Below are 12,823 nucleotides of genomic sequence, written 5' to 3'. Positions count from 1 at the left end.
TACAATTTTTCCAAAGACTTTATTTATTTATTTATTTAAGAGCATGATCATGGGGAGGGGCAGAGGGGGAGGAAGAGGGAATCTCAAGCAGACTCCATGATAAGTGCACGGAGCCCAAGGTGGGGCTTGATCTCATGACCCTGAGATCATGACCTGAGCTGAAATCAAGATTCAGATGCTTAACCAGCTGAACACCCCTTTTGTTCAAATATTAAGTATGACCAAACAAAAACTGTTTTCAGATCACTGTTCTAGAAAGTGGATTTTAAAATGCTTGATTAAAGTTTAGGTAATTGTTCTCTTTGAGGTAAAAGAAAAATACAGGCTATAGACAAAATGTTTGTGTTGGTTTATTAAGCCTATGAGTGAAATATACTTAGAATTTTAGTCCCTGTATTCATCTTACGGTTGCAGTGAAAAACAAACATTTAAACAAATAAATCTACCAACACCTAAAGCCCTTTTAGTCAACTTTAGTTGACTTCCACTTAGTAAATGGAAGAGGAGGCAGAAACTGGAATCTTCAGTACCGGGGAAAATAATTCTACCTATTGGAGTTAAAATGATCAGCCTGGATGATTTCTCTGAAGGTGGAAATCTGCCGACACATGACAACCCTTCAGGGTCTGTTAATGTTAATTTTGTCTTGATGATAATACTGAAACATGAATTAATAGTTTTGTCTTTGCCAATATAAATCATCCATGGTAGCTACTTTGTCAAAGATGAATTCAGTGACTCAAGGATAGAAGAAATAATCTAACGATCTGACTGTATTAAGCGAGATGTTTAGCTTAAGTATTTGATTAATCACATTCTCTCTATACAATGAAATGCTCTACATCAGTTCACATTGTTGCAAACGGAACTATATAACGAAGAACCAGTATTTAGTGCTGTGGTGCATATTGTTGGTCTATTTATACCTTCTTCCTTAGAAACAAAACTTTGATGTTATTTAGAAAGTCACTTTCTTTCATGCAGCCCGGGTACCTGTGACCTTTCAGCTCTGTGAGTGGATACTGGTTAGTCCAAGGCAATCAAAATAGTCATCCTAGTGGTTGGTTTAGGAATAGGCATAAATTGCAAGTTTGCCGATGAATCACGTTTCCTTGTTCTCCAATGAATCAGGAAGCTAATCTCCCTCTCCCAAAAAAATAGGAACAGGGAAATATGTAGTCCTGCCTGCTACTGATAGTCATTCTATCACCATGAGGAGAACTAGCTTTAGGATGACAGGAACACCATGGATGGCAGAGTAGGGCAATGGAAAGAATCTGGTTTCTTACGGGTATTGTTGAGCCACTGAATCAACTATTCCTGAAGCATATTCTACTCTGGCTTTTCAATAATCAAAGCTAATGTATTTTCTAATTATTTAAATCTGATTAAATCTTGACTGATAGAAAATAGTATATTATTTTTAGTGACCAAACTTTATTGAGATTCATTAAAAAAATTTTTTTTAAAAAGATTATTTATTTATTTGACAGAGAGAGAGACAGCCAGTGAGAGAGGGAACACAAGCAGAGGGAGTGGGAGAGGAAGAAGCAGACTCCCAGCAGAGGAGCCTGATGCGGGGCTCGATCCCAGCACCTGGGATCGCGCCCTGAGCTGAAGGCAGACGCTTAATGACTGAGCCACCCAGGTGCCCCAGTGTTTTTGTCTTCTTTGGCTAAATACCCAGTAGTGGAATTAGTGGATCATGTGGTATTTCTAGTTTTAATTTTTTGAGGAACTGTCACGCTTTTTTCCACAGTGGCTGTAGCAATTTACATTTCCACCAACGGTGTACAAGGATTCCCTTCTCTCCACATCCTAGCAAACACTTGTTATTTCTTGTCTCTTTGATTCTAGCCATTCTGGTAGGTGTAAGGTGGTATCTCATTGTGGTTTTGATTTGCATTTCCCTGATGATAAGTAGTGCTGAACATCTTTTGATGTGTCTGTTGGTCAATGGAAATTAGTTTTCAGTAAAAATGTACAATTTTTGTTACTGCATTTGTGAAAAAAGTCTTTAAATGGATCTGAAGTTTTCATCAGAATTTCAAATGCGTTAGTGGCCCAAAAGAGTTTCGCTATTTATCTGGGTTGATTTCAGTTTCCCAACATGTTAACTTCACTACTATAGTCCTTGATAAGGGCTAAAGAAAAAATCAATTAAGGTTACACAAACAGTTTCACTTCTAGTAATGGACAACTATTTTGTTGTAGACCAAGCCTTGTGATAACAACAACAACTACAACAACAACAACAAAAACTAGCTGGGGAAAGTTGGTTTCAAAGCATTGGGGAGCTATCATGGCAACTGAAGACTTGAGGCACATAATCAGTCTGGATTCATGAACAATGATCAGCCATTCTTCCCCCAATTTCTTGGAATTAAGTAATCTCCAGAATCTTGATAGAATCCCAAAGGATCATCCCAAGAAGGACTTACAGGAAATTTCTTATCCACCAGTGGTAATAAGAAACAACAATAATAATCTCATAAGTTAAAAATAATGAGATGCTGTATATCTTGTACATGTGAGTCTGAATACCAAAAATATCTTCTACACATTTGTGTGGGAAAATGTCTGAGTCTAAATATCTCTTAGAATGTTATGCTTGCCACCAACTATTGATTTAATTGTCTTTAAGTACTTAAAGAAGAGAATAAAACTGGGTCTACTTAGTTCATCATGGACAATAATTTTCAAAAGGGCAACCCAGTGCTGCTTTCTTGAAAAGGGATTTCATTCAAATTGTTGATTCACTCCTGATGTCCCCTTTAAAAGAGTTCAAGCCAAAAGAACAATATGCACTTTGACTCTAATACTATGTGATTTTATTTTCAGTCTATGTAAGTTATTATCTTTTCCATTGCTAGTTTTTGCTTTACTCCCTTATTAGACTGAAATATCGTACATTTATCTATACATCTGATTTGAACCTACCACAAGTCTGCTTTTGATCCAATCTCCCTTCCCCCTATCAATTTTTGTTTATTTTATTTTGATGTATTATTCCTTTTTGCCTTTGCTCTTACATCTCAGCACTCTAGTCAAAGTCTTGCTACTGTAATCTAGAAATGTATACAGGACAAAGGAGTAGAGCACAGGGTTGCCAATGGTCAAGAGCAAAAAGTGACCTGGGGAGCATACATTGGAGATGGGCAAGGAAGCAAATAGGTCTTTAAATTGATTTTCCTATATATATAAGGTTTACAAGAATTGTTTTCTTTGGACCTTCAAATGAGTTAGTCCTTGGGTTTATGTTTCTTTATCTCTGAGGGGAACTGGAAACAGATGGAGATGTTTTATAACCACTTCTCCTTATCCCCTTATGACTTGTTGTATCTTTAACCAACCCCAGGGAAAATTTTCTGGGGTTCTCAATATCTATTTTATCATTAGCTATAACTATCCCATCACTTTAAAAGCTTGTTGAGTTCAATATGCAGCTATCCATAGCAGGGTTGGTTTTTTTTTTTTTTTCCCCAAGATTGCTCACTTGAGTATGTGGAGGTATTTGTGATCTTAATAAAGAGAAAGATCTACTTTCTAGAGATTATATGTTATGAAGGATACCCAAGCCCTTGAGTAATTATAAGGAATCAATGAAGCCTGTTTTTGATGTTATCCCCCTTTCAAGCTCCCCCTTTCCTTTTTTTTTTTTTTTTTGTTGTTGTTAAAGAGAAATCATTTTTTTAAAAGATTTTATTTATTTATTTGACAGAGAGAGACAGCCAGCGAGAGAGGGAACACAAGCAGGGGGAGTGGGAGAGGAAGAAGCAGGCTCCCAGCGGAGCAGGGAGCCCTATGCAGGGGCCCGATGCCAGGATCATGCCCTGAGCCGAAGGCAGACGCTCAACGACTGAGCCACCCAGGCCCCCAAGCTTCCCTTTCCTACACTTGATCTTAGCCAAAAGGCCGAGAAGCGATCCAAGCTCCCCTTTCCTAATCAGGGAGATAATAAAAGATTACTAACCTATGCCCAATATTGGTCTTGATGTAATAAGAATGTTTCATTGCTGTTACAGATAGATTCCAGAATCTTCCATTTTGCAATCATATTCCTGAACAATGTCTGTGGATCTTTATGTAATTTCGATATTAACCCTTTTTATTGAAGCCATATCTAGTCAATCAGACTTTTGCTTACTTCCTAATACACTGTTCAATACATGAATTAAGCTTTCCCTAAAATCCAACATAAAGGTTGACTTGCATGCACTTAAATTAAGACCTACAAACAAATTTCTTTTAGGGCATATGAAATTTTCTATTTTGCATGCCAGAATAACTAGGAATCAGAGAAATCTTATGTCAGGAATTGAACACATGATCTGAATATTCTTGTCAAAGTTATAATGGACAGTTTTGGATATGTGTCTCAATTTCCTCTTTTATTTTTCCCAGTATTTTTATATCACTAGAAACTTTAGTCCAGACCACAACTTCTTCAAGGTTCCAGTTTATACCAGAAGTCTCTTAGCCTTATAAGAGTGTTTAGCAGTTTATCTCTGAGCTCTGATGTTTGAACGAAGCAAAGTTCTAGTGACCTCTTCTGAGAAAGAGTCTGAGATATCTTCTGAATACAGGGAGCCCACATAATGGCATGAGAAGGGCAACCTTAAGGAAGAAGTGAGCATTCCTTTTCTCAGCTCCAGAGAAGAAGGTAGAGGTAGAAGTGTATGATGAGATGATAAGTCATCTGGAGAGAGGGGATAGACGACAGATTGATGGGACAAAGATTGGACACCACAATGAGAGTCTTGGGAAGTTGAAAGAATAATTCCTCAGAGCCAGCAGCACTTGAAAAAGTAAGAAACCAAATATTAATACAGTGGTATAGGAAGAGGGAGACAAAATGATGTTTTCAGCAAGACAGGGAGTCAATGCATTAATATAATATTTAAGAAGAAAGAATAAAGAAATGGAAATTACAGCTGAGGGTGAGTTTTGCCCAGACTGTTTAGGACTACAGAGCCGCCACCTGTTTGTTTATTCTGAGGGCCTTTCTAAGCTCTCCTCTTGTTCTAGGTTTTTAATGAGATTCTTCATCTTGTTTCTTCATTGCTCTAAGCTTCTTAGGAACTTTCACTTCCTGGCCCCCTGATGACTGCAGTTGTCTTGCTGATCTGACAGAGAAAGCAGTATGGCGGTCCCAGGTGAGATCCTGGTCTGTTGCTGTGATTTCCGTAGCACTCCTCTGTGCTTGTTTCATTGCGAGCTGTGTGGATAAATTCTTCACTGGGTGCCATGTCTCTTGATTCCTTTTCTTATCGTGTCCTATAAAGATTTCCTAGGGTATGTCATCTTTTACCCCATTAATATGTTAGCTCTGACTTGTAATACCATATTCGATTTCTCTTCCTCCTGTCAACTCCTCTTTTTTCATCTTTTGGTAATTGACTCTGCTTCCAGATTTACTCCACCTGGTTTTATTAGCACTTTCCCCAATAGGACGTCACATGTGAATGTGTGTTAGTTGTGGACACGCTTTAAAACACCGTCTTCCACTACTGGGTTCCCTAGTGATCACGTGTTCTGTAGGCACAAAAACCCTATTTTGAGAGTGCAACTATAATTACTTTTATAATCATAATAGAGATTAGGCTCTTTGATTTTCATGTAGGAGTCTTTCCCAGTATGAGAAGAAAAAGTTTTCAAATGAAATACTGAAGATACAAGGGAATAAAATATTTTTCCCTGTTCAATTTACTTGCAAATAAATACTTCAACTTCATTTTGTGAGAAGTTACAAAGATCTTTTTGCTCTTTAAGCTAGAGTTTGGTTTTCTATTTGCTGATAAGGTGATTAGAAATAGTGTTGAATAGTCTGGGAGGGAGTGAAAGTGACTTCCTATGCCCAATGGGCCATGTTTGAAGTTCCTTCTGAGATATAAATCAGTCTCACAGTCTCCCCCCTCCCCCACAGTCTTTATTAAAACACAATTATCACCTAGGTTAAAATCTGCTTTACTGTTCCTGGCCAAGTGCAACAGAGAAAGAGGTTTAGGAGTAGTTATTTCATTAAAGGCAGCAGATATTCAGGACCCCAAGGTAGGAAGGTTTGACAGTACCGAGCTTCAGTAGTAGAATGACATGAAAGAGTAAGTGAAGAATCATGGCAGGACCTGAGAGAGAACAGGTCTTGCTTAAAGCGCACGCCCTTGAACATGAAAGTTAATGTTTATCTGAGATATTTAAAATGTCTAAGTGTTTAAAGGCTCCTCTTGGTTGTTATTTACCTTATATGTTTATCTGTAGCTACCAACAGTCAGAAATTTTGGAGAATAACAAAATAATCTGCAAGCTTGCTTCAGGATTATTAAAATTAAAGAGAAACAGACAGCCAGTGAATCAACAAATGTCTATTGATTACTTTGTGACCGTCACTGTTCTAGGTGTTTGAGATTGATTGACATGGAAAACAGATAAAATCTCTGCCCTGCAATATAGAACTTAAATTTCAGTGGGGAAAGATACATGTTGCAGGCGTATAAACAAACAAGATTAATGAATACAAACAGGTAATAATTCAGCATGCTCTGTATTGAGCTTGCGTAGAGAGGAGATTGGTAGTGGTTGGAAGGAAGCCAGCTTGGTACAGATATATAAAACATGAGGCTCTATAGTAAAAAAAAAAAAAAAAGATGAATACTAATCCTTCTTCCTTCACAATGACTTATCATTTTTCCTATGGCAAAACTGACAAAAGGCTGTCTGAACTACACACATATCATTCAAGTTTAACCTGCTTCAGTGAAGGGACGAGCGTGGCAGGTAAGGTGTTGCAATGCCCAACCAGACTTCCCCTTTTCTCAGAGAGAGATCAGGGTCGAGCTCACCATTGGTTTATTCTATCTTTTTTCTTTTTTATTGTGTTATGTTAGTCATCATTAGTTTTTGATGTAGTGTTCAGTGATTCATTATTTGCACGTAACACCTTTTTTTTTTTTTTAAATAAAGTCTCTGCTTTAAGTTATCTCTACACTTACATGTTCACATCAGGCTCTAGATTCACCCTCAAAACAATTTTTCCTCCAGACTTCTCCATCTCAATAAATGCTACCAACGTACACCACGTAATTTTCTCAAGGCAACACTAGAAATTATTCATAACAGTTCTTAATTTCTTTTTTTTTTTTAAAGATTTTATTTATTTATTTGAGAGAGCATTACTGGGGGGTGAGGGGAAGAGGGAGAGGGAGAAGCAGACTCCCTGCTGAGCAGGGAACCCAACATGGGGCTCCATCCCAGGACCCTGGGATCATGACGTGAGCTGAAGGCAGATGCTTAGCTGACTGAGCCACCCAGACGCCCCTATTCATAACAGTTCTTGTTTCACATTATCCTCATCCTTATCAAATGGATAAAATCCTCTTTTTGATAGCTAAGGTTCTCAATAATAGCCTTCTCCATTCCAAGTATCCGCTTTATTAGTGGTCAGTTTGGATCTCGGAACATGGCTCAGTTTGAGACTGCCCTCACTCTAAAATATAGTCCTGGTAACTATGTGTGAAGAGTTAGGACAGTTGAATTCAGAATCATTGTCTGCCTCACACTGTATCTAGTGAAAAAAGCCAAAGAAAGGCCAAGTGCATGTTGGTAGACTTCATGGCATTACTCCTTCCAAGAAAAAAAGTCCAAATAGATTTCAGACTCTTGCTACTTTTAAGAACTAAACAATTTGATCCCCTGCTTCTATGCAGAAACCTATAAGGGGTAAAAAGAGGGCAGAGGTTTCTTTGTATTTCTGTGAGATGTTAGAATTTTCCCTTTTTTGGTATTCGACAAGAATATTGTGTATGGGTGGTGAGGTATGATTTTCTTTACTCTCCCTGATCTCTGATTCTCTTGTCACATTAGGGTTCTTTTGTCAAACAATTGTGGAGCTGGGCCTTCTGGAGAGAAAAACATAATTCTATTAGGATGGTCTTCCTCCCACACTTTGGAGGCACTCCCACAACTGGAGTTTTAAAGAATGGCTTCTTGGAAGAAGCAATGGGTGCTTAGCCTTTGCCTTTTGAATGCTCTGAAATGAACGAGACAGAGATGGATATTGATTAAATTAATGCCACATTTGTGTGGCATTAGAGACTGCAAATTTACTCCTTAAGTATACCCAACCTAATACTATTTATGGCCAATGAGGCCGTTCAATGCAACTAATTCAAATTTCATAATTCAAATTTATATGATAAAATTATTTTACATAATACCATGTCAGCAAGTAAAAGTGCTCAAATTTTAACAATATCTTTTCAAATTCTTGTTACAATGGAAATGAAAAATAAAAGTGTAAACACAAAATTTCCATTTCAATTAAAGTTAAAAAATAATTGATAGCCACAGTGTATCTTCTCCAATTTATTTCCCACAGTCTCAGAGTGTTGAGATGTTCAGATGTCTGGATAAAGTCCGTTTCTTCAGTAGGCCTGTGCTCTACATAGACCCGTGGTTTTCAAATTGTTTTGCTTGCCAATCCCCAACAAGGATTTTGAAAAATGATGTGCCTCCTTATAAAGTTTATTTGGACATCTAAAGTGTTTCATGATGTTCATGTTATAGAAACAAAGCTTTAAAGTTATAAAATACTATAAATATTGACACTTAAAGAACTCTTACATTTCTTTTTAAAATCTATCTTCTAGTGTTTAAATACTAGTTCAGAAGTGTTATCCCTACTACCTTCATAAAAACATGAACACGTATTCTTTAACAGTAGGATGTTTTACAGTTTTTTTTTCTTGACTTTTATCTTTTTTTTTAAAGATTTACTTTTTTTAAAAGATTTTTTATTTATTCATTTGACAGAGCGAGTGAGAGTGCATGCACTGCTGGGGGAGTGGCAGGCAGAGGGAGAGGGAGAAGCAGGCTCCCCACTGAGCAGGGAGCCCTATCGTGACCTGAACGGAAGGCAGATGCTTAACCGACTGAGCCACCCAGACGCCCCTTATTTTATTTATTTATTTATTTATAAAGATTTATTTATTTATTTATTTATTTATTTGACAGAGACACAGCCAGCGAGAGAGGGAACACTAGCAGGGGGAGTGGGAGAGGAGGAAGCAGGCTCCCAGCAGAAGAGCCTGATGTGGGGCTCGATCCCAGATCACCGGGATCACGCCCTGAGCCGAAGGCAGACGCTTAACGACTGCGCTACCCAGGCGCCCCTATTTATTTATTTTTGATGTAGTATTCAACATTATTCTTTTTCTCCCTTCAACTAATATTTATATTATACATCCTCAATTTTCTAAAATATGTAATATATGTCTGGTATTTTTATTTCCTGAGGAATATTAGGTTTTACATGTTATAAAATTTCTTCTGGATTGACTTTTCATTACAATTATTATGAGGATATAATATTCAAAACATCACATCTTTATTACAAACTTTGATAAATTATTACCAATAAAGTAAAACTGTTAGAAACTCATCTTTTAATGAGATGAATGGGACTTAAAAAAATGCAATCAGATGTATCCTAATATTACTACAATGAGATAGAAGTCAATATCAATTCTATTCCTATTTTTTTTAAAGATTTTTTATTTATTTATGTGACAGAGAGACAGCCAGTGAGAGAGGGAACACAGCAGGGGGAGTGGGAGAGGAAGAAGCAGGCTCCCAGCGGAGGAGCCCGATATGGGACTTGATCCCAGAACGCCGGGATCACGCCCTGAGCCGAAGGCAGACACTTTAACGACTGCGCTACCCAGGCGCCCCATGAGATAGATTTCTAAAAGCAGCTAATATTAAAGTTGAAAATTGAGCTACCCTATGATCCAGCCATGCACTACTGGGTATTTACCCCAAAGATACAGACGTAGTGAAGAGAAGGGCCATATGCACCCCAATGTTCATAGCAGCATTGTCCACAATAGCTAAATCGTGGAAGGAGCCGAGATGCCCTTCAACAGATGACTGGATTAAGAAGATGTGGTCCATATATACAATGGAATATTACTCAGCTATCAAAAAGAATGATTTCTCAACATTTGGGGCAACATGGACGGCACTGGAGGAGATAATGCTAAGTGAAATAAGTCAAGCAGAGAAAGACAACTATCATATGATTTCTCTCATCTATGGAACATAAGAACTAGGAAGATCAGTAGGGGAAGAAAGGGATAAAGAAAGGGGGGGTAATCAGAAGGGGGAAAGAAGCATGAGAGACTATGGACTCTGAGAACAAACTGAGGGCTTCAGAGGGGAGGGGGGTGGGGGAATGGGACAGACCGGTGATGGGTAGTAAGGAGGGCACGTATTGCATGGTGCACTGGGTGTTACACGCAACTAATGAATCATCGAACTTTACGTCGTAAACCGGGGATGTACTGTATGGTGACTAACATAATATAATAAAAAAATATTATTATAAAAAAATAAAATCTTTATATTAATAAATAAAAAAAAATAACGATAAAAATGTGGATAACAATAATACCTACCTCACATGGATGTTATGACAATAATATTTGTAAAGTACTTAGTACCCTATGTAGTATAAAGCAAGCACCAAATAAATGTTAAAATAAGCAAAAAAAATGAAATAGATATGGTCTATCTATTTCATTTGATTCATAATGTTATAAAAGATAAAAAAGTCTATACATTGTTTCTCATCACTTAATATATAATGATATAACAACATAAAAAAATAGGCCTACACACAACATAGATGAATCTTAGCAATGTGGATTGAAAAATTAAGCCCAAGAAGACCAGATATATTATAATTGCTGAAAACCACTCAAACCCCAACAAATCTAAAAGACTTATTATTTAGATTATGTGTGTGTGTATATATATATATATGCTAAAATTATTCACTTCTATTAGTGATTTGAAATTCTGAGAGACGTTGGTGCTTCTAATGTACAAAGGATTTGAAGAACAGGGAAAAAAAACTTGAAAATGACTTTTTTTTTTGTAGGAAATCCAGAGCAATTATGCAGGTAAACCTTAGGAAATATTGAAGACTTAATGCTAAAGAATGTTTTTTTAAAAGCAAATCTACGACTCCAAATTATATAATTCAGGGAAACAGTAAATACATGAAATTGGACACCCCTGTCTGGAAAACCAACGCAGATCCTTGGAATTTTGTGTATAAAACATACCTCTTTCATCTTATTTACGCCGTCTTGCCCTCATCCTTCTCTTTGGTGAGCACAGGAAATGTCTGAGCCTGTTGCCCGAATACTTGGAAATCATTTGGTTCTGGCTGCTACTTCATTTTTACCGCACAGAGTTTTTGGTCAAAGAGTCAGCAGAACTGTGTTGTAATGGGTGCTCGTTTGGTGGCAATCAACACAGAAGCAGAGCAGGTACTTTATTTTGCATTAAATTTTTTTTTAGTTGTGGAAGAAAATACAGCATTTACCATCTGAACTGTTTTTTGTTTGTTTGTTTGTTTGTTTGTTTGTTGGGCTTGGAGCCCAAAGAGGGGCTTGAATTCACAACCCTGAGATCAAGACCTGAGCTGAAATCAAGAGTTGGACGCTTAACCGACTGATCCACCCAGGTGCCCCTGAACTGTTTTTATTTTTTTATTTTTATTTTTTTTAAAGATTATTTATTTATTTATTTGACAGAGATAGAGACAGCCAGTGAGAGAGGGAACACAAGCAGGGGGAGTGGGAGAGGAAGAAGCAGGCTCATAACGGAGGAGCCTGATGTGGGACTCGATCCCAAAACGCTGGGATCACGCCCTGAGCCGAAGGCAGACGCTTAACCGCTGTACCACCCAGGCGCCCCCTGAACTGTTTTTAAATGTACAGTTCAGTAGTGTTAAGTATATTCACATTGTTGAAAAAGATCTCTACAACTTTTTCATCTTGTAAAACTGAAACTTTATGCAATTTAGCAACGACTACCCATTAGTCCCTCCCTACAGTCCCTGGCAACCACCATGCCTGCTATTCTCTGCTTGAATAAGTTTGACTACTTTAAATACCTCATATAAGTGGAACCATACAGTATTTGTCTTTTTGTGACTGCCTTATTTCACTTAATATAATGTCCTCAAAGTTCATTTATGGTGTAGCAGTGACAGGATTCTCTTCCTTTTTAAGGCTGAATAATATTCCATTGTACATACACTGCATATCATTTATCCATTCAAGGGTTGATGGACATTTAGGATGCTTTTACCTCTTGGCTTTTGTGACTAATGCTACAGTGAACTTGGGTATGCAAATGTCTCTATGAGATTTGCTTTCAGTTACGTTGGATATATACCCAGAAGTTGGATTTCTGGATCATATAATAATTCTAATTTTAATTTATTTGCAGAACCACCACACCGATTTACATAGTGACTGTACTGTTTTACACTCTCACAAAGAATGCACAAGGATTCCAATTTCTCCACATTCTTGACAAAACCTGTTCTTTTTTTAAAATTTTTTTTCTTTTTTCTCTTTTTTTTTTCCTTTTGATAGCAGCCATCCTAATGGGTGTAAGATTTTATTCCATTTTGGCTTTGATTTGCATTTCTCTAATGATTAGCAATATTATGAATCTGTTCATATACCCTCATGCACTGTTGGTAGAAATGCAAACTGATGCAACCATTGTGTAAAACAGAATGGAGGTTCCTCAAAAATTAAAAATAGAATTACCATATGAACCAGTAATTGCACTATTGGGTATTTACCCAAAGAATATGAAAACACTAATTTGAAAGGATGTATGTACCCATATGTTTATTGCTGCAGTGTTTACAATAGCCAAAATATGGAAACAGCCCAAGTGTCCATCAATAGGTGAATGGATAAAGAAGATGTGGTATATATATAAAATGAACTATTATTCAGCC

The 12,823-nt window shown here is 37.2% G+C and overlaps 1 protein-coding gene across 1 annotated transcript; it reads left to right on the top strand.

Annotated features, from left to right (window-relative positions):
* Positions 1 to 4,921: 4,921 nt before the first annotated feature.
* LOC113258092 (C-type lectin domain family 6 member A) lies at positions 4,922 to 12,323 on the top strand. The gene is made up of 4 exons (XM_026502811.3): positions 4,922 to 4,940; positions 5,041 to 5,226; positions 6,673 to 6,774; positions 11,191 to 12,323. The coding sequence occupies exons 1-4, from the start codon at positions 4,922 to 4,924 to the stop codon at positions 11,391 to 11,393; spliced, it is 510 nt and encodes a 169-aa protein (XP_026358596.2). The 3' UTR covers positions 11,394 to 12,323.
* Positions 12,324 to 12,823: the final 500 nt, after the last annotated feature.

Source organism: Ursus arctos, unplaced genomic scaffold, assembly GCF_023065955.2.
Source record: "Ursus arctos isolate Adak ecotype North America unplaced genomic scaffold, UrsArc2.0 scaffold_26, whole genome shotgun sequence".
Taxonomy (NCBI): Eukaryota; Metazoa; Chordata; class Mammalia; order Carnivora; family Ursidae; genus Ursus; species Ursus arctos.
The sequence above is the reverse complement of the archived record's forward strand: the minus strand, read 5'-3'. Positions and strand labels throughout refer to the sequence as shown.

Bases quoted from the DNA above. Each gene is read 5' to 3' on its own strand.
- LOC113258092 (XM_026502811.3), top strand. The intron at 5,227-6,672 runs ATAAATTCTTCA...CTTCCTTCACAA, and splicing joins TTTCATTGCGAGCTGTGTGG to TGACTTATCATTTTTCCTAT. The intron at 6,775-11,190 runs GTAAGGTGTTGC...GAAATGTCTGAG, and splicing joins TGAAGGGACGAGCGTGGCAG to CCTGTTGCCCGAATACTTGG.